At 49.1% G+C, this 20,613-nt stretch overlaps 1 protein-coding gene across 6 annotated transcripts in view; it reads left to right on the top strand.

Moving 5' to 3' along the window:
- The window catches only part of dmxl1 (Dmx-like 1), a 44,285-nt gene that overhangs the window by 5,021 nt on the left and 18,651 nt on the right, over positions 1 to 20,613 (top strand). For 5 of the 6 annotated variants that reach the window (XM_029124784.2, XM_013136883.4, XM_013136884.4 and 2 more), the window contains exons 5-27: positions 122 to 200; positions 1,660 to 1,780; positions 1,879 to 1,945; positions 2,163 to 2,341; positions 2,452 to 2,659; positions 3,148 to 3,319; positions 5,134 to 5,313; positions 6,526 to 6,752; positions 7,593 to 8,268; positions 8,360 to 8,481; positions 8,577 to 8,666; positions 9,084 to 9,183; positions 9,403 to 9,522; positions 9,633 to 9,854; positions 10,312 to 11,988; positions 14,322 to 14,432; positions 14,601 to 14,770; positions 14,934 to 15,031; positions 15,147 to 15,312; positions 15,590 to 15,842; positions 15,964 to 16,952; positions 17,642 to 17,833; positions 18,430 to 18,506. In XM_029124784.2, coding sequence (XP_028980617.2) covers positions 122 to 200; positions 1,660 to 1,780; positions 1,879 to 1,945; positions 2,163 to 2,341; positions 2,452 to 2,659; positions 3,148 to 3,319; positions 5,134 to 5,313; positions 6,526 to 6,752; positions 7,593 to 8,268; positions 8,360 to 8,481; positions 8,577 to 8,666; positions 9,084 to 9,183; positions 9,403 to 9,522; positions 9,633 to 9,854; positions 10,312 to 11,988; positions 14,322 to 14,432; positions 14,601 to 14,770; positions 14,934 to 15,031; positions 15,147 to 15,312; positions 15,590 to 15,842; positions 15,964 to 16,952; positions 17,642 to 17,833; positions 18,430 to 18,506 — 6,296 coding nt within the window. The remainder of the gene's footprint in view (positions 1 to 121; positions 201 to 1,659; positions 1,781 to 1,878; positions 1,946 to 2,162; positions 2,342 to 2,451; positions 2,660 to 3,147; positions 3,320 to 5,133; positions 5,314 to 6,525; positions 6,753 to 7,592; positions 8,269 to 8,359; positions 8,482 to 8,576; positions 8,667 to 9,083; positions 9,184 to 9,402; positions 9,523 to 9,632; positions 9,855 to 10,311; positions 11,989 to 14,321; positions 14,433 to 14,600; positions 14,771 to 14,933; positions 15,032 to 15,146; positions 15,313 to 15,589; positions 15,843 to 15,963; positions 16,953 to 17,641; positions 17,834 to 18,429; positions 18,507 to 20,613) is intronic. The other variant, XM_029124785.2, reaches the window with a different exon arrangement.

Raw genomic sequence — 20,613 nt, 5'->3', positions numbered from 1 at the left:
CTGAGGTGCAGCATTACTGGATGACGCTTGTATGAATTCTGCCCATATTACATTTGTATTGTTCCTAATTAAATGACATTGAACATTGGATTTGGTGGTTTAATCAATTATGTTCTGATAGAAGCTGAGCTACCAGTGGCAGAAAACTGGACAGTTTGTTTTGCAGTCTGTGGTTCGCAACCTGGCCTGGGACCCCACAGGTAATGCTGTTCCTTTCAAGTGTAGCAGGTATATTTTACCCATAAGTCACGTGGTGGTGTGGTACATTATCACTGTAAAACACAATGCATCACAGAACCTGTATATATTGGTTATATACCACCACCCCCAATGTGTCCTAATATAACGGTAATGTTGCACCCCCCCATGTACCCTAATATATTGGTAATATACCACAACCCCCAATGTACCCTAATATATTGGTAATATACCACCACCCCCAATGTGTCCTAATTTAATGGTAATATACCACCACCCCCAATGTGTCCTAATATATTGGTAATATACCACCACCCCCAATGTGTCCTAATTTAATGGTAATATACCACCACCCCCAATGTGTCCTAATATAACGGTAATATACAACCACCCTCAATGTGTCCTAATATAACGGTAATATACCACCACCCCCAATGTACCCTAATATAACGGTAATATACAACCACCCTCAATGTGTCCTAATATAACGGTAATATACAACCACCCTCAATGTGTCCTAATATAACGGTAATAAACCACCACCCTCAATGTGTCCTAATATATTGGTAATATACCACCACCCCCAATGTACCCTAATATAACGGTAATATACAACCACCCTCAATGTGTCCTAATATAACGGTAATATACAACCACCCTCAATGTGTCCTAATATAACGGTAATAAACCACCACCCTCAATGTGTCCTAATATATTGGTAATTTACCACCACCCCCAATGTGTCCTAATATAACGGTAATATACCACCACCCCCAATGTGTCCTAATTTGATGGTAATATACCACCACCCCCAATGTGTCCTAATATAACGGTAATATACAACCACCCTCAATGTGTCCTAATATAACGGTAATATACCACCTCCCCCAATGTGTCCTAATATAACGGTAATATACCACCTCCCCCAATGTGTCCTAATATAACGGTAATATACCACCACCCCCAATGTGTCCTAATATAACGGTAATATCCCACCACCCCCAATGTGTCCTAATATAACGGTAATATACCACCATCCCCAATGTGTCCTAATATAACGGTAATATCCCACCACCCCCAATGTGTCCTAATATAACGGTAATATCCCACCACCCCCAATGTGTCGTAATATAACGGTAATATCCCACCACCCCCAATGTGTCCTAATATAACGGTAATATCCCACCACCCCCAATGTGTCCTAATATAACGGTAATATACCACCATCCCCAATGTGTCCTAATATAACGGTAATATCCCACCACCCCCAATGTGTCCTAATATAACGGTAATATCCCACCACCCCCAATGTGTCCTAATATAACGGTAATATCCCACCACCCCCAATGTGTCCTAATATAACGGTAATATACCACCACCCCCAGCGTTGCACAGATTTCAAACTGCCCCGTTTGTAATTCCAAATGTTTTGTTTTTCTAACCCTTCTGTTTGGCACACAGGCACTCATCTGTTAACTGGGTCGGCTAGCCTCCAGCTGTGGTCTAACATGAGCAGAGGCTTGAATGAGGATGGGGAAGCTAGTGACCTTCAGTGTCCTTGGAGATGTATATGGCACTGCAAGTAAGAACAACAGTATAACCCCCCCCCCCCCACCCCACCCCCAATTGAATTGTTTTAATGAATGACATAATGTTCATTTTCTCATCTGTTTTTAATAGAACTGCCTCCCCAATTCAGCTTATGAAGTTTTCTCCAGATGGAGAATTCTTTGCTACTGCCGGACAGGTGAGTGGCCTTTGCTGTCCAATTATTTTAAAAGGAAATACATTACAGAGAAACACAGTCTGACAATGTATTGTGTGTGTTTTACTGTCTGTTCTGTCTCTCTACGGACCCCAGGAAGACCAGTTGCCATTGGCAAATGTACCGAAACACCAACAAGTGCAAATTGTAAAACCCAAGCGATACCCTATTTAATCCTTGTGATTCTGTGATTTTTCAGGACGACTGCCTGGTCAAAATATGGTACAACACCAGTAAATGGCACTCCAGTGTGACCAAGCTGTTCACCCCCCCGGAGCACGCCTCTCAGGGCGAGCTCAACTTCTCCTTCGTGTATCTGGCCCACCCTCGCTCCGTCACCGGTTTCTCCTGGAGGAAGACCAGCAAGTACATGCCACGGTAAGACCCGCCGCCAGAGGCTCTGGAGGAGGTGAAGTTGTACCACGTCGTTGCACACCTGCACGGGTTCACACCCCCCCCCCCCCCCCCCACTGTGTTCACCTCTGCAGGGGTTCTGTGTGTAATGTGTTGCTGACGTGCTGTAAGGACAGCGTGTGTCGCCTCTGGGCCGAGACGCTGCTTCCCAGCGATAGCCTGCTGTCGGGACACACGCTCAGCCACGTCAACAACGGCCTGAACGGCGACCAGCTCAAATCGACGGGCGGCAGCAAGAGGACTCCCTCTCGTGTGAAAACCAGCGGCCAGAATCCCCTGGAGGTGTGAACTGTATTTCCGCACTCCGCCGCGCGTCAGGCTGACAATGAGATAAGAGAGGCTGTGGAGCTTCTAGTTGAATGGCAGAATTAATTGGGTATCTGACAGGAAATTTGTTTTCCAGGGTTCACAGCCCTTGAGAACATCACTAAGACTTTTGGCCTTGTTTCTGTACAGAACATCAATTAATTACCCTACCTGTTATATTTTACTAATGCATTTCTGCCTTTGTTGAGGTGCGTTTAGTAAATATTTATGAGCAAATGCCCTTGTTGTGTACTGCTGCGAAGGTGCTCATTACATGTTTATGCGTCTCCCCGGAAACTGTTCAGCCCAGGACAAATTACGATGCACAGAAAAATTGTGGATTATGCAAACGAGAATTTGATGCCCCGAGGAAAATCTGCTAACGTTTGCTGAAATATTCAAGGCATTATTTTTAGTTCCAACCGCCGACAACTACTGAGCTGCCATTTTGTCTGTTGCCACAGTTACATCTGCAGGAGTCGTGGCGGGTGCCGCTGAGGGGCGTGGCCCAGCCCTCCCTGACCGGCCTGCTCCCGTGCCAACAGAGCCGACACCACAACCACAAGGCCAACGCCGAGCCCCACGCAAACGCCCTCTGCCACTTCCACATCGCTGCCAGCATCAACCCAGCCACAGGTACCACACACCGCCAGAATCTGTCTGGAGTCTGTACATTTTGATTGTGCAAGAATGACAAGACGTTTTTTTCTGTTTACTCTGTAGAATTGGTCATTATATCGCATGTTGTCATGTTTGCGATAGCCTTGCAGTTAGAGACCAGTAACCAAAAGGTTGTGGGATCAAATCTCATACGCCAAGGTGAAATATCTTTCAATCTGTCCCTGAGCAAGGCAGGTAACCCTTATTGCTCCCCAGGTTGTTCCTGAAAATGAAAAACTCTTCTCAGTGAACTTGGCTGGTTCAGTAAGCGGGTAAAAAACAAACATGTACTAACACTCTGGAATATTCCTGTGACAACCCTGGGCCCTACTGACCGCATCGCGGTTAGTAGAGTCTGTACACTGCATCGCGGTTAGTAGAGTCTGTACACCGCGTCGCGGTTAGTAGTCTTTACACCGCGTCGCGGTTAGTAGAGTCTGTACACCGCGTCGCGGTTAGTAGAGTCTGTACACCGCGTCGCGGTTAGTAGAGTCTGTACACCGCGTCGCGGTTAGTAGAGTCTGTACACCGCGTCGCGGTTAGTAGAGTCTGTACACCGCGTCGCGGTTAGTAGAGTCTGTACACCGCGTCGCGGTTAGTAGAGTCTGTACACCGCGTCGCGGTTAGTAGAGTCTGTACACCGCGTCGCGGTTAGTAGAGTCTGTACACTGCATCGCGGTTAGTAGAGTCTGTACACCGCGTCGCGGTTAGTAGTCTTTACACCGCGTCGCGGTTAGTAGAGTCTGTACACCGCGTCGCGGTTAGTATAGTCTGTACACCGCGTCGCGGTTAGTAGAGTCTGTACACCGCGTCGCGGTTAGTAGAGTCTGTACACCGCGTCGCGGTTAGTAGAGTCTGTACACCGCGTCGCGGTTAGTAGAGTCTGTACACCGTGTCGCGGTTAGTAGAGTCTGTACACCGTGTCGCGGTTAGTAGAGTCTGTACACCGCGTCGCGGTTAGTAGAGTCTGTACACCGCGTCGCGGTTAGTAGAGTCTGTACACTGCATCGCGGTTAGTAGAGTCTGTACACCGCGTCGCGGTTAGTAGTCTTTACACCGCGTCGCGGTTAGTAGAGTCTGTACACCGCGTCGCGGTTAGTAGAGTCTGTACACCGCGTCGCGGTTAGTAGAGTCTGTACACCGCGTCGCGGTTAGTAGAGTCTGTACACCGCGTCGCGGTTAGTAGAGTCTGTACACCGCGTCGCGGTTAGTAGAGTCTGTACACCGCGTCGCGGTTAGTAGAGTCTGTACACCGCGTCGCGGTTAGTAGAGTCTGTACACCGCGTCGCGGTTAGTAGAGTCTGTACACCGCGTCGCGGTTAGTAGAGTCTGTACACCGCGTCGCGGTTAGTAGAGTCTGTACACCGCGTCGCGGTTAGTAGAGTCTGTACACCGCGTCGCGGTTAGTAGAGTCTGTACACCGCGTCGCGGTTAGTAGAGTCTAATCCAAAGAACATTCATTCATATCATGCTGAATAATTTATTGTAACAAATTCACAATATGTTTATATTTACTCAATCCCAGTGTTTATATTTTCTTCGGTACAAGAAAAAAGGCATTTTTAGCCGAAGCAACTGCAATGTGCTAACTCTCTCAATTTTTAGCAATGTGCTAACTCTCCTACGCATAGCTAGAATAGAGAAAATGATGACAGTATGTATTGAGGTTCACATCCACACAATCATCACACCCTGAATGTTGGCCTTCTTTAACGGGTGCTTCCCCGGTGGCGTTTCCATTGTCCGGTCTCGTTCCGTTGACCATTTGTGCGTGTGTCTATTTGTTGTAGACATCCCCCTGCTGCCCTCCATCACGTCGCTGTGTGGCGGGGACGAGGAGGAGCCGGGAGGGCCCTTCACCGTGCACTGGCTCAACAACAAGGAGCTGCACCTCACCCTGGCCATGGAGGTGTTTCTGCAGCAGCTGAGGGGCAGCGTGGAGCAGAGCGAGCCGGAGCGCTCCGAGGAGGGTAAGGCCGAGGGCCACGTTTTCAAACTGTGACGCTTTGCGGTGGGAAACATCCGGCGGTGAAGGCCTTTGCTTATCGGTTGGGTTTAGGTTTGTCCCTCGCCGTTTTGGCTGTCCATTTGGATGCGACTGGGCCCTCAAGAACAGCACTGTTGCGCTTTACCGGGTTGCAAAACACGTAGTTGAGAAAGGGATTGGGCAATAAGTTCAACTTTAAAATGAAATGCGTGCGGTTACGACGGGAAGGTAACCACATCTCCATTGTAACTGGGGTTAGGCTGCTTTGACAGAGTTCCTCAAGTCAATTCACATGAAAATGTGAACTTGCTAAGAGAATGAGATTAATTAATGAAGTTATAGTTTTACAAGTTATACGGTTTATTATTTATTCTCAAACAGGAGTCAACATTGTGCAAATCTGTTTTGAAAACACAACCTTCAAGAGTAACTACAATTTTCCAGATTTTTTTAGACCAGGTAAGACAATTGAGATCCCTGTGTCTCGGGAGGATTCTGTTGCTGCCAGTGCTGGCAGAGGCAACCTGCATTTTGGCACAAAATATCCTGTTATTTGGTGAGGTTAATGCTGGGGTAAAATAGCTGCTCATCCTCATTTTATTGCCTCATCCACCATCGTTGTTGGAAGGATCCCTCAGAGCGTTTGCATAATGAATGAAATCGACTGATTTAATTTGGATGTTTTTATTCTTCCATCAGCAGTTTGCAGACTTCGTTACCACACTGCACATGTTTTATTGCAGACTTCGTTACCACACTGCACATGTTTTATTGTGAAACAGTTGGTGTGTGAACGACTAGAACACAAGCCTTTCAAGCATTTATTGTGGATTTAAGCACTAGAATGTTAGATCTGGTGTTAGACAGAAGCAAGCAGACAGGAAAACGGACTATCTGCTTTTCTGTGTGCTTGGCTATAAATACTGCTATGTGAGCACTCCTGTCTGTCTGTCTCTCTGTCTGACTGAGGACTGGGTTATGAGCTCTGTCCTGTCTGTCTGACTGAGGACTGGGTTATGAGCTCTGTCCTGTCTGTCTGACTGAGGACTGGGTTATGAGCTCTGTCCTGTCTGTCTGACTGAGGACTGGGTTATGAGCTCTGTCCTGTCTGTCTGACTGAGGACTGGGTTATGAGCTCTGTCCTGTCTGTCTGACTGAGGACTGGGATATGACCTCTGTCCTGTCTGTCTCACAGAGCCCGACTATGAGGAGGATCCAGAAGAGGTAGCTCGACGCGGACCAGACCCAGCATCCGTCCAGCTGCCTGCGGCAGTGGTGGAGCACCAAGTGGAGGTTCTCCTGGAGGACTGGAACAGGGGGGCAGACATGCTGTTCAGCATCCACCCGATGGATGGGTCCTTGCTGGTGTGGCACGTCGACTGGCTGGATGAGTATCAGCCCGGCATGTTCCGCCAGGTCCAGGTAGGGTTACTTCACTCTCTGCCTAGTCTCTGAAACACTCTCTGAAACAGTTGGTGAAATCCCACCCTTTACCTTGTCTCTGAAACACTCTCTGAAACAGTTGGTGAAATCCCACCCTTTGCCTCTGAAATAGAGACCCTGCACGTGCGAAATGAAAAGTTACGGTTTGTGATTTGTGTCGCTGTTAGCTGACACCATGGCAACATCTAGTCTTCCTGGGATCCAACCAATTTAAACAATCCACCTTAAATCTCTGTTGTTATGCATTACAAGTTTGAGATCGGACTGCATATGAACTCGGCTTGATCAACCAATGTTCACTGGGTAATTTTTCGAGTGATCACTGAACTTGCATTAGCAAAGCAGCATAACTGATATGTCTGTGGTTTACCAATAGAACACGAATGAATATGATGTGATCTGACTGATTGACCAATATTTTTCTATTCTTTTTTTCATGTTTTTTTTATACATACAATAAGAACCCAGAGGATGTCTTTCTCCATGACTGTGTGAATTATTTTGGCAGTTGCATGTACTGCATGCATTTTAATAGAGTTGCACTGACTCTAGGCTAATTACACTCTAATTAAGTGTAACATTATTTGAAATTGAAAAATCCCTTGACGTGTTTATCTAAAGTAAAGCGATGGGGCCTCTTTTGATCTGGCGTCCAGCAATGCCGATGGAATCTCTGTTTGAATGACGTCCGGCTTTATTAGAGCTGTCGACCGTTATCTGATCAGAGTGCCGGGAAGGCGTGACGCACAACGACTCTAATTAACGTGGGTGAGGAAGTGAACCGGCGCCGACGGGCGCATCTCCTTTGTCCCGTGACAGGTGTCCTTTGTGTCCCGGATCCCTGTGGCCTTCCCGACGGGCGACGCCAACTCGCTGAGTCGCAGCGTGGTCATGTACGCGTGCAACAAGAACGTGGACCTGGCCGTCCAGCACGGCCGCCAGCGACCCGCCGGCCTGCCCCACTCGTCGTCGGTGCTGGTCCCGTACGGGCCGTGCAAGGCGTCGCCCGCCGGCAGCCTGCGCCTCAGCATCTTCACGCCCAACGTGCTCATGATCTCCACGCACGCCGACGGCTCCCTGAACCAATGGGCGGTCAGCTTCGCCGAGGACTCCGCCTTCTCAGCCGTGCTCAGCGTGTCGCACAAGTCTCGCTACTGCGGCCACCGGTTCCACCTGAACGACCTGGCCTGCCACTCCCTGCTCCCGCTGCTGCTCACCACCTCGCACCACAATGCCCTGCGTAGCCCCGACGTGGACGCGGCGCCGGCCCTTGCGTCGTCCTCCCTGGGGGTCGGCCCCGGCCGGGGGTCCCCGGGTGTCGTGTCGCAGGACCCCAACGCCATCTACAGCGAGCTCATCCTGTGGCGAGTGGACCCGGTTGGGCCGCTGTCCTTCTCCGGGGGGGTGTCCGAGCTGGCCCGGATCAACTCCCTGCATTCCTCCGCCTTCTCCAACATAGCCTGGCTGCCCGCGCTCATCCCCAGCAGCTGCCTCGGTGAGGAGTCGGTGGTTCTGTCTCGCGAAGGGTGGAGGGGTCGACTGCGAGGCAGATTGGTTGTGATCATTTCTGTTCTTCCCCGCTGCAGGTGTCTACTGCAACTCGCCCAGTGCCTGCTTCGTGGCCAGCGACGGTCACTCGCTGAGGCTCTACCAGGCCGTTATTGAGGCCAAGAAGCTACTCGGTGAACTGTCCAACCCTGAGAGATCAGTAAGTCAGCGACGCGTGTCTCAGATCGACGTGATATGTTTTTGTCCTCGCTATTCCTGTATGACTGGAGGTGATACATTTGTATTTTATTCCAGAAATATGTCGGCAAAGTTTTCAACATTATCAGCCAGCAATCGACTGCCAAACCGGGCTGTATCATAGAACTGGATGCTATTACTGAATTTGTAAGTACGCAGGAACTGAAGAAGGAAATAAGTGGTTGTGCGAGCGCGCGCGCAGATGTTCGCTGACCTTTCTCAGCTTTATCTGTAATTACTGTTTGGTTGGCATGGAAACTGTTCCCTGATACTCCATGCATGCCAGAATTCTATTTAGCACATGTTTTAATGACTTCTCTCCATCTTAATAAAAAGGTCAACCATGCCATAGATGGTTTTACAGTGTATCACACTTTCGGTCTTTTTCTGTTTTCTCTACGTGGTCTGGGTTCAGGGGCTGCATCATGACAATGATGACCATTATTTGATTTTATATATTCAAATTTTTTTATGCGGAACCAGCAGCACTCTCTTTGAATGTTTGAGACAGCCATCCCCTCGGGTGCAGTCAAGTATACCCTTTCTTCATTCTGTGCTCTGCAGCAGGGGAAGGAGGCTCAATTGCTGCATGTGTTTGAGGAGGATCTGATTCTGGGCGGTGGTCGGACAGACGCCACTCAGGAGCCACCAAATACAGGAGCTGGTAGGATTGAAATGAAGATCACAAGTAGAACGTTCACTTTGCACTCGTGACCCCTGTCGTTGATGGGAAACACTAATGATGCCCTCACTCTGCAAAAAGAAACCATCTCATTGTTAGGAAACATTAATATAACACTGATACAACCCTCGATTTGATTTGAACAAGGCCCATCTTACTGAACAAAGCAAACGTGTCCTTATGTTCGTTTGTCCCCTGCAGACGCCAGCCAAACAGGCTTCTCCGCCCGCTTCTTCCTGGTGGTGGTGGAGTTCACCCAGACTGCCCGGTCCGTGCTGCATATGTGGCGCCTGCAGCTGGCAGCTCGGCCAATCACAATGGGTGTGTGATAACAACCTCGGAGATCCACTTCTGTCTTCAAGTGTTGGCCGTCGTGCCCGAGCTGTTTGTGGACTCATTTATTGTTGTATGCCTTATTGTTTTGTATACAGACAAAACCAGCGTGCCATCCGAGAGGGAGAATGCAACCTCGACGCCGACGAACGGCTCCTTTGACTTTGAAGCTTTCAGCGCCCCCTTTGTCCAGAGGAACAAGGCCTGCACGTCCAGCCTCCAGAGTGCCAGCCGCCTAACCCTGACCACACAGAGGCTTTACAGCCAGGAGCTCGTCCTTCCGAAGGGCGTGGAGGTCATCAGCGTCACACCCTCAGCAGGTGAGGGAGAACACAGCGCTCCTTTTTTGTTTTGAAAAAAGACAATGGATTATTAGACAAAGCATTGGATCATTCTGTAGATAAAAAAAAAAAAAGATGGCCGTCCAAAAGTAGGTGAGTGAGGATTGGCAGCCATCGGGAAAGTTGCTGGGGATCGGTTCAAGGGGGCGGACAAATGAGTTTAGTTAAACCTCAGCATAGCAACCATGTCCCAGTGTAGTCTTTATTTTGATGGGCATTGGTAAAACATGGCCCTTTACGCAGATGAACATTCAGTACTATAACCTGATCGGCTTTATGACCTAAACCAACATGCCATTGGGACTGATTGGAGTGCCGCGGTGTCTTTTCCAGACTGCTTGTGCTCAAAAAGGGCGTTAACTTAATTTCCAGATGTGTCATCACTGTCAGAAAGTGTGGCCAGAGAGACCAGCCAATTAGATTGTTCTTGTTGCAGGTCACCTGAGCGCGTCCTCCCTGCAGCCAGCGGGTGGCGCCCCCTATCTCCTTGCCACGTCCTGTTCGGACGGCAAGGTCAGGTTTTGGAGGTGCAGAGTGTCCGCGGCGGAGCCGGACACCAGGGAGGCGACGTATACCTGGGAGGAGTGGCCTCTGTTGGTGGAGGAGGGCCTGGGCAACAGCAGCACGCTAAACGTGTCCGGCCGACCGGTGGAGGTCAGCTGTTGTCACACCAGCCGCATTGCCGTGGCCTACCGACACAACCCCAACCGCCTGAGCCCCAACCCTCAGCCGGCTGCCAGGGAAACGCAGGTCCACGTGGGGATCTTCCAGTGCGAGTCCACGGGCGGCTCCCAGTGGGTGCTGGAGCAGACGCTCGTATTGGACGCCTCCAGCCCATTGGGTGACGGCGATGTGGCGGGAGGCCGCGACAGCCCGAGCGTGCTGAGCGATAACCCGAACATCCACCTGCCCGGCAACGACTGCTTGAGGACGTCTGGTCGGAGCCTGGTCCACCTGGACTGGGTCTCCAGGGAGGATGGCTCCCATATTCTCACTGTGGGGATCGGTTCCAAGCTCTACATGTACGGCCTGCTGTCTGGCCGACCCGCCGAGCTGGGCCTGTCCGAGGGATCCAGGGGTATGGTCTCCTCACGCCTGGTCCTCCTGCGCTCCGTGGACCTGGTGTCCTCCGTCGAGGGCTCCCTGCCCATACCGGTGTCCCTCTCCTGGGTGAGGGATGGCATCCTGGTGGTGGGCATGGACTGTGAGATGCATGTGTACTCCCAGTGGCAGCCCCCGGCCAAGTCCGTGGCCTCGAGCGGCGCCGGCGTCAGGCACGTGGGGAGCGCGTCCTCACTCCTGGCCGCCGTGAAACCGAGCCACGGGGATGCCTTCAGCCCGGCTCCGACCAAGAAGACCCTGACCAGGTCCATGACGAGCTTGGCCCAGAAACTGAGTGGGAAGAGGACGGTGTACGACCTGCCCGCGGAGATGGAGGATTATGGGCTGTTTGAGGCAGCACACCACCTGTTTCCTACGCTACCCCAGTACCACCCGGTACAGCTGCTGGAGCTCATGGACCTGGGGAAGGTCAGACGAGCCAAAGCCATCCTCTCCCACCTGGTCAAGTGCATTGCCGGGGAGATCGTGGCCCTGAAAGACAATGCCACCAACCAAGAGAAGCGTTTCCGCTCGCGCACCATCAGTGCTGGCGGCAGCACCACCAGGGATCCCAAGTTCCTCAGTAAGGGCGAGAGCTCGGACTACACAGAGATCGACTCCATCCCTCCTCTGCCCCTCTACGCTCTGCTGGCGGCCGACGAGGATTGCTCCCCGAAGCCGAAGGACAAGGAGGCCAAGGTTAGCAGTGACAGCGGCCACGGATCCAGTCAGACGGACGCCTACGACGAGCTCTTCCAGGGCACTGGGGCTGGTGTGGACGAGCTGGAGCCCTTGGACCAAGACCAGGAGGAGAGCAGTGGCAAGGTCATAGACCTGTCCAGGTACAGCCCCACCTTCTTTGGGCCCGAGCATGCCCAGGTCCTGTCCAGCCATCTGCTCCACTCCAGCCTGCCGGGCCTGACCCGTATGGAGCAGATGTCTCTGATGGCCCTGGCCGACACCATCGCCACCACCAGCACCGATATTGGGGAGAGCCACAGCAAGAGCAAAGGTACAGCATCTTATCGGACCGGTGATGTATAGGAACCCAGGATTAGGTTTTCTAATGATTCATTGGCCCTTTTTAAATGATAAACCTGGATTGCAGTTGATGGAGATTTGTGGGATGCACATCAAGGGCAAGAAGCTCCAGTTCCACCACATCCCAAAGATGCTCTATTGGGTTGAGATCTGGTGACTGTGGGGGCCATTTCAGTACAGTGAACTCATTGTCATGTTCAAGAAACCAATTTGAAATAATTTGAGCTTTGTGCCATGGTGCATTATCCTACTGGAAGTAGCCATCAGAGGATGGGTACATGGTGGTCATAAAGGGATGGACATGGTCAGAAACAATGCTCAGGTAGGCCGTGGCATTTAAACGATGCCCAATTGGCACTAAGGGGCCTAAAGTGTGCCAAGAAAACATCCCCCACACCATTACACCACCACCAGCAGCCTGCACAGTGGTAACAAGGCATGATGGATCCATGTTCTCATTCTGTTTACGCAAAATTCTGACTCTACCATCTGAATGTCTCAACAGAAATCGAGACTCATCAGACCAGGCAACAATCTTCCAGTCTTCAACTGTCCAATTTTGGTGAGCTCGTGCAAATTGTAGCCTCTTTTTCCTATTTGTAGTGGAGATGAGTGGTACCCGGTGGGGTCTTCTGCTGTTGTAGCCCATCCGCCTCAAGGTTGTGCGTGTTGTGGCTTCACAAATGCTTTGCTGCATACCTCGGTTGTAACGAGTGGTTATTTCAGTCAAAGTTGCTCTTCTATCAGCTTGAATCAGTCGGCCCATTCTTCTCTGACCTCTAGCATCAACAAGGCATTTTCGCCCACACGACTGCCGCATACTGGATGTTTTTCCCTTTTCACACCATTCTTTGTAAACCCTAGAAATGGTTGTGCGTGAAAATCCCAGTAACTGAGCAGATTGTGAAATACTCAGACCGGCCCGTCTGGCACCAACAACCATGCCACGCTCTAAATTGCTTAAATCACCTTTCTTTCCCATTCTGACATTCAGTTTGGAGTTCAGCGTGGCATTTTGAGCGTGGCATGGTTGTTGGGGCCAGACGGGCCGGTCTGAGTATTTCACAATCTGCTCAGTTACTGGGATTTTCACGCACAAGCAATTTTAGGGTTTACAAAGAATAGTGTGAAAAGGGAAGAACATCCAGTATGCGGCAGTCATGTGGGCAAAAATGCCTTGTTGATGCTAGAGGTCAAAGGAGAATGGGCAGACTGATTCAAGCTGATAGAGCAGCTTTGACTGAAATAACCACTCGTTACAACCGAGGTACGCAGCAAAGCATTTGTGAAGCCACAACACGCACAACCTTGAGGCGGATGGGCTACAACAGCAGAAGACCCCACCGGGTACCACTCATCTCCACTACAAATAGGAAAAAGAGGCTACAATTTGCACGAGTTCACCAAAATTGGACAGTTGAAGAATGGAAGAATGTTGCCTGGTCTGATGAGTCTCGATTTCTGTTGAGACATTCAGGTGGTAGAGTCAGAATTTGGCGTAAAAAGAATGAGAACATGGATCCATCATGCCTTGTTACCACTGTGCAGGCTGGTGGTGGTGGTGTAATGGTGTGGGGGATGTTTTCTTGGCACGCTTTTGGCCCCTTAGTGCCAATTGGGCATCGTTTAAATGCCACGGCCTACCTGAGCATTGTTTCTGACCATGTCCATCCCTTTATGACCACCATGTACCCATCCTCTGAAGGCTACTTCCAGCAGGATAATGCACCATGTCACAAAGCTCGAATCATTTCAAATTGGTTTCTTGAACATGACAATGAGTTCACTGTACTGAAATGGCCCCCACAGTCACCAGATCTCAACCCAATAGAGCATCTTTGGGATGTGGTGGAACGGGAGCTTCGTGCCCTGGATGTGCATCCCACAAATCTCCATCAACTGCAAGATGCTATCCTATCAATATGGGCCAACATTTCTAAAGAATGCTTTCAGCAGCTTGTTGAATCAATGCCACGTAGAATTAAGGCAGTTCGAAAGGCGAAAGGGGGTCAAACACAGTATTAGTATGGTGTTCCTAATAATCCTTTAGATGTGTGTATATGAGTATGTATATATGAGTATGTATATATGAGTATGTATATATGAGTATGTATATATGAGTATGTATATATGAGTATGTATATATGAGTATGTATATATGAGTGTGTGTGTGTATCTTATGGGACCACCACGTGTCATCTACCGTTTGAATGAGTTGATACCTAAACTGAACGTAAACCTTCTTCCTATTACTTATTATTCCACTAGCCGTGACGCTGTAGATGTTTTTTTTCCATCCGCTAGGTGGAGAGACTTTAGACGAGTGCGGTTTGAAGTTCCTGTTGGCCGTGCGGCTCCATATGTTCCTTCTGACCACTCTGCCGCAGGCGCATCGAGGCCAGCTTCTCCACCAAGGTAGGCGGCGCTCACCACGACGCGGCTGCTTCAGCCGGTGTGATCCTGATGATGCATTAAGAAAACACAACAAGGAATCCCTTTGGGGACATTTTCGTAACGTTCATATTACAACCCTGAGAACAGTTGCTCCTGAGGCCCTCTGGTGACCTGTTTTCTGTCTGCCAGGTCTGTCCACCGGTCACTATGTCTGGGCCTTCCACTCTGAGGCAGAGGAGGAGCTGCTTAACATGCTACCCGCCATGCAGAAAGGAGACCCCACGTGGCCCGAGCTCCGAGCCATGGGCGTGGGCTGGTGGCTGAGGAGCACCAATAAACTCCGGAGGTGTATCGAGAAGGTGACCCACGTCTTTCTGCCTGGATATTTATGAGAATCTTTGGTTAGCTTAATCTTTGAGACGTACTAGATATTTAGGACAGGAGTTTTGCTGCACTACAGCATTCAATAATAGAAATGAGTCTGTTGGTGACCTAGATACAAACGTTGCTGTTATTTGTCAGGTTGCAAAAGCGTCGTTTCAAAGGCAGAACGATCCGATGGATGCAGCCCTGTTCTATCTTGCTATGAAAAAGAAAGCGGTAGTCTGGGGACTATACAGGTAAAACAGTTCTGATGTTCTTGAATATCATTCCACAAACCCCCTGACAAAATTGGAGCTGTTCTTTTACATTACAGACAGTCTAACGACAAACTTGTGTTGTTGTATCATAAAGGTCCCAGAACAATGCCAAAATGACAGCGTTCTTCAACAACAACTTTGGTGAGGACCGATGGAGGAAGGCTGCCTTGAAGAATGCCTTCTCTCTGCTGGGAAAGCAGCGCTTCCAACACTCTGCAGCTTTCTTCCTACTGGCTGGCTCCCTCAAGGACGCTGTGGAGGTAAAGTGTCTTGTTATCCCTATCAGCCAGATATGTCCTTGTGTGAGCTTTTTCATCCAAAGGTTTTTTTTAGGAGAGAGCGGTATATATTTCCCTACACTTTTTAACATGATTAAATAAAAAGTATCCTTGAGCATTTTATGAAAATTACCTCTGGCCCAAAAATAGCAATGACCTTGTTTGGCAGTACTGTGTGGTGCAGTATGCATGTATACAGTATCTGTGCTGCAGCTACAGTTTTCAACACTAACACTGAGCTGGCGCGGCTTACCACCAGGTTTGCGTGGAGAAAATGCAGGACCTACAACTGGCTCTGGTGATCTCCCGGCTCCACGAGTCGGAGTTCGAGATGTCCTCCACATACAAGCGCATCCTGCAGAGGCACGTGCTGGGTCAGGACCGCCAGCTTCCTGCCCACCAGGACCCCTTCCTCCGCAGCATGGCCCACTGGGTGATGGAGGATTACAGCCGGGCCCTGGACACCCTGCTGGTGCAGCCGCCCACTCGGGACAGCCAAACCACCCAGCCAGGTACAAGTCAGAGAAACCGTGCTTTCTTTCATAAGATTATACATCTTTTTAAATGTTGCGGTCAATTCATGATGCGGACACTTGCTAAAGAAATAAGCCGGCACCTCTTGTGCGCCAACAGGGAACCCAGAGGTCTTCAACTTCTACACCTACCTCCGGACACATCCGCTACTGCTTCGCCGGCATTTCGGCTCGTCTGAAAAAGCCAAGGTGTGTCTGACGGCTGAGGGCTGCATGGCCCACTCCATCAGCCTGGTGGAGCGGCGGTTGTTCTTCACCGCGGCCTATGCTCACCTGCAGGCCGGCTGCCCTATGCTGGCCCTGGATGTCCTCTCCAAAATGCCCAAAGTCCTCAAACGATCCACGCCGCAGGCGGACGATCCCGCCAGCCCTGCCCTGAGCGAGAGGAAATATGAGCAGGCGTCCCACCTGGACTGGTCTCGGCCCATGTTGAACGGCAGTGGGTCTGTGTCGGAGAGCTTGTCCAACAGCCAGTCGGACTCCGTGCTGAGTTTTGACTGGAGCCAGCCCTCTCTGGCTGTTCAGGACGAAGCCCTGGAGCTGAAATGGGACAGCGACAAGGAGGATGAGGACGACGAACTGCAGGGTTTGGTCATGAAGAGCACCACCAACAACAACAACAGCAGCGTCTTCCAGGAAGCCCAGGAGGCCGTCTCACCGTTGGCGGAGTCACCACTCGACAACGGCGACGACGCGCTGGCACCTTCGGAGGACATCCTGGCCGCTCAGCTCAAGTTCAGCGCCTGCCTGAAGATCCTGACCACGGAGCTGCGGACCTTGTCCACGGGCTACGAGCTGGACGGTGGGAAGCTACGCTACCAGCTTTGCCAGTGGTTGGAGAGGGAGGTGGTGGCCCTGCAGAGGTGTTGCAGCTACAAGCCGTGCATGGCAGGCCCCGGGGTTGTGGAGGAGGAGGAGGGTGACCGGGCCCAGCCTGGCGAAGCCCAGCGGACTCGCAGACACTGGCTGCAGAGCAATCAGCCCCTCCTGCGTATGTTCCTGAGCTACTGCAGCCTTCACGGCTCCCACGGAGGGGGCCTGGCCTCGGTGCGAATGGAGCTCATCCTGCTACTGCTGGAGTCCCAACAGGTACAGAACAGTCGCTCACCCACACACACACACACACACACACTGTTGTTAGTCTGATGAGGGTAACCAGTAGGTCCAATACCTGTATTTTAGTAAGAAAATCCTTGTTTGTGAACACAGCTAAGACCAAAGGCACTTGGATCTCAGCGTTTGACAGCATCGCAGAAGGGGGTAAGTTAGCAAGGACATCGCAAACGCAGATGAGGGGAAGGGGGAAGGGAAAACAAAACGGAGGTTGTCATTTCGTCAGAACACCGTGTCTGCCTGTAAGCAGTGAAATCTGAGGCTCCACGCATCAAAAGGCGCCCTCCGTGGCATCTCCGGCGTGTAACTGACAAGAACGGGCCTCTTGTGATGCTCAGCTCTCCTCTGAGAGGCCTCGGCGTAGTTGTCGGGAGACTTTGAGACGTACATCGCCAACACCAGGAACACACAATCAACACCAACTAACACTGCTCCTCAGAACATCACACAATGTGACACACCACAATTCCACTGAGCCCACTTTTAGTGTAACATCAAAGATCTGATATGTCGGCTAATCTGCCGCATGGTAACCGGGATGCCATTATTTTGTGTCATTTCCATTTTCCTAAGCTGTTTAGATATATATTTATATATTTTTTTTCGGTTATGCATGTCTGCGCTTTTATTTGTGTTATTCTCACACCGCGCCGCTCCGTCCGCAGGACGACAGTGTCCAGTCCGCCGTGGCCCCCTATCTCCACCACGCCTCCATCCCTCTCCTGCTGGCCTGCACCGCCAGCTCCAAGACGGTGGTGGCCAACCCCATGGTCCATCTGACCAACCTGACCCACGACATCCTGCACACCTTCAACGCCCTGGACTCCCCGCCTCACCCCGACGTTGTGAACAACCAGGTCAGACACCTACATTTTTACAAATAAGGACAATAACTTTTAATGTGAATAATCAAAGACTTGGGACTATAAGATTCTATCTGTAAATTAGGTTTTGAGATAAGGGGTGTTTCTGAAGTCCCAACAGAAATGCACAGTACTCTGATATAAATCTCCCCCCAAATAAAACAAGTATTCTGCATTGTTGGACAACTTGGTGCTTCAACACCAGAATGCTGAGCCTGAACAAAAATGCTCACTACATTGGGTCACTCTGGATAAAATTGTCAGCTAAATTACGTAGAACCTATGTGGTCTGGAGGGGTTATAAATTAGGGAGACGTGGACAAAAAACAATCATAATAAATGAACGATACATTCATAACATTCATGTGCACCACAGTTTCCATTATTGAATAAAAAAAATATTAACTATACCGCTTGTTTTAAGGAGGTTTGCTATTAACGGTGCCTTTAATTATCTCCCTTTGTTGCAAAGTTGCTTACATTCAAGCTTCACATTAGTCTAGTAGGGCCCTATAGGTTTAGTCTAATTTTAAGTTCATGCTCTCAGCTCCGGTTATTACTGATGTGTGCTTGCCTTTCTGCTTCTACAGATCTATGTGATGCATACGCTGGCCGCCTCTCTCTCTGCCTGCATTTACCAGTGTCTCTGCAATGGCCACAACTACAGGTGAGTTGCCTTGTCTATTTGTGTTTTTGTGAATAGTGGTACTGACAATGCCAAGTAACACAGGATTTTTCACTTACATGGGTCCGTTCTGCAAGTGATCGACCGATCAAAATCTTGTATGAATCATTCGGGAAAAACGTATCGGAGGATTTCTTTACACACTTTTTTTTTTATTTCTTTCCTTTTTATTTTCTATTGAGGCCTCCTCTCCTTCAGTAGCCTGTTGAACTAACCGTCTGGATGTGTATGCTAGTCACACATCCCCTATTCAGACAGTTGATCGAAACTGAAAAAAGCTGTTTTCTCCAGGCGGAGCTGTGTAGTTTACCGGAGTACACACAATGTCTTGCTGATTACACATCGTACTGCTTTTTCAGATTGCCAGGTTGACCATACAAAATTGTTTTGGTCGGAGCGCGATACTGTGAAATAATTTTACAGAGCGAGAGAAAATCTCTCTCCTCAAGTTACAAATGGTCAAAACCCATTCACTTTCGAAGACCGGGGTGAAATCCAACATTCTTCTGTTAAATATCTGATACGTCTGTAGCTTAAAATATATTAATCTGATGAAATGACAATCGGTGTGTGTGATAGGAACTTAAATAGCGTGCATTAACTCTTGTATCTTGCTCTTATGGGTTTCAGGTTGGGAATCTGTTAAAGAACTTTGTGACAATTGCTGATACAAAAAGGGCTTTAGAAAATAAATGTGATTGATTGAATAGTGGTGGGGTAAAATGGCATATTGTCCTGCCAATCTAATAAAGTCGCTCCAGTACACACATGCATGCAGTGGCCTTAAGACAGAAGTATGGTTACATCCTCCTCAGCTCACTCAGGAAGAGAATTTAAATTGGAATGGAAAATGAATGTGTTCGTTAGATGGATTTTGGTGCATCGAACAGAATCGCATTTGTTCCACTAATCGAAACAGCAAAGTGTCAGAGTATCAAATCGGGCTTGAACGTAGAGATGAATGTCCTGAATTAGCACGCAGACAGCACATTACTCAATCAAACCTGTCAATGTGTGTATTGGGCCCTAAAAAAGGGACCAGGTGCGTAATCTTGGTGTTCTGATGAACTCAGATTGCAGGTTCACAAGTCATCAAAGTGGTCACCAAAACCGAAAAACCTCTATCATCATAGAAATACAGCCAGAATCAAGGGCTTGGTGTCCCTAAAAGACCAAGAGAGAAGCTCATCCATGCTTTTATCTCTAGTAGGGTTGACTACTGTAATGGCCTCTTAACTGGACTCCCCAAAAAGACTGTAAAACAGCTGCAGCTCATTCAGAATGCTGCTGCTAGAATGTTAACCAGGACCAAGAGAACAGAGCACATCACTCCGGTTCTTAAATATTTGCATTGGCTTCCAGTCAGTTACAGAATAGAGTTTCAAGTGGTGCTTTTAGTCTATAAATCACTGAATGGTTTAGGCCCTGAATACATTTCTGATATGTTTGAACATTCTAAACCGAGCAGGGCTCTTAGATCCATGAACTCAGGTCAGCTAGTAGAGCCCTGAGTCCAAACTAAACATGGCGAAGTTGCATTTAGCAGTTATGCTGCATACAACTGGAATAAACTACCAAAAGATCTTAGACGTGCCCCAAACGTATAAATGTTTTAATCCAGGTTAAAAACACTTCTCTTTTCACGTGCCTATGACTGAGCACTTAAATATAACCACACAGTTAGCCTTACAGCTTTTATAGCTTCCTCATGGAATCTACTACAGAATCTACCAGTTTCGTTTTTAGTGTTTATTCCATTTCTATTTTCTTATTCTATGTAAACTTTTTTTATTATTAAGGTGGTTAGTCCCTCTTGTTTTATTATTGTTGTAAAGCACATTGAATGGCCTTTTTGTTCTAGTATTTGTTTTTATTCTATTGTATTGACTTAAAAAAATATAAAAATTGTAAAGAATTACTTCTATGTATGAATTGTGCTATATACAGTGGCGATTTTGATACACTGCCGATTTTGCAGGTTTTCCTACTCAAAAAGCATGTAGAGGTCTGTAATTTTAATCATAGGTAAACTTCAACTGTGAGAGACGGAATCTAAAGCAAGGTCCCCCTGCTCAAGCCAGCGCATGTC

Source organism: Esox lucius, chromosome 13, assembly GCF_011004845.1.
Source record: "Esox lucius isolate fEsoLuc1 chromosome 13, fEsoLuc1.pri, whole genome shotgun sequence".
Taxonomy (NCBI): Eukaryota; Metazoa; Chordata; class Actinopteri; order Esociformes; family Esocidae; genus Esox; species Esox lucius.
This window is presented reverse-complemented; position numbering and strand designations above follow the sequence as displayed.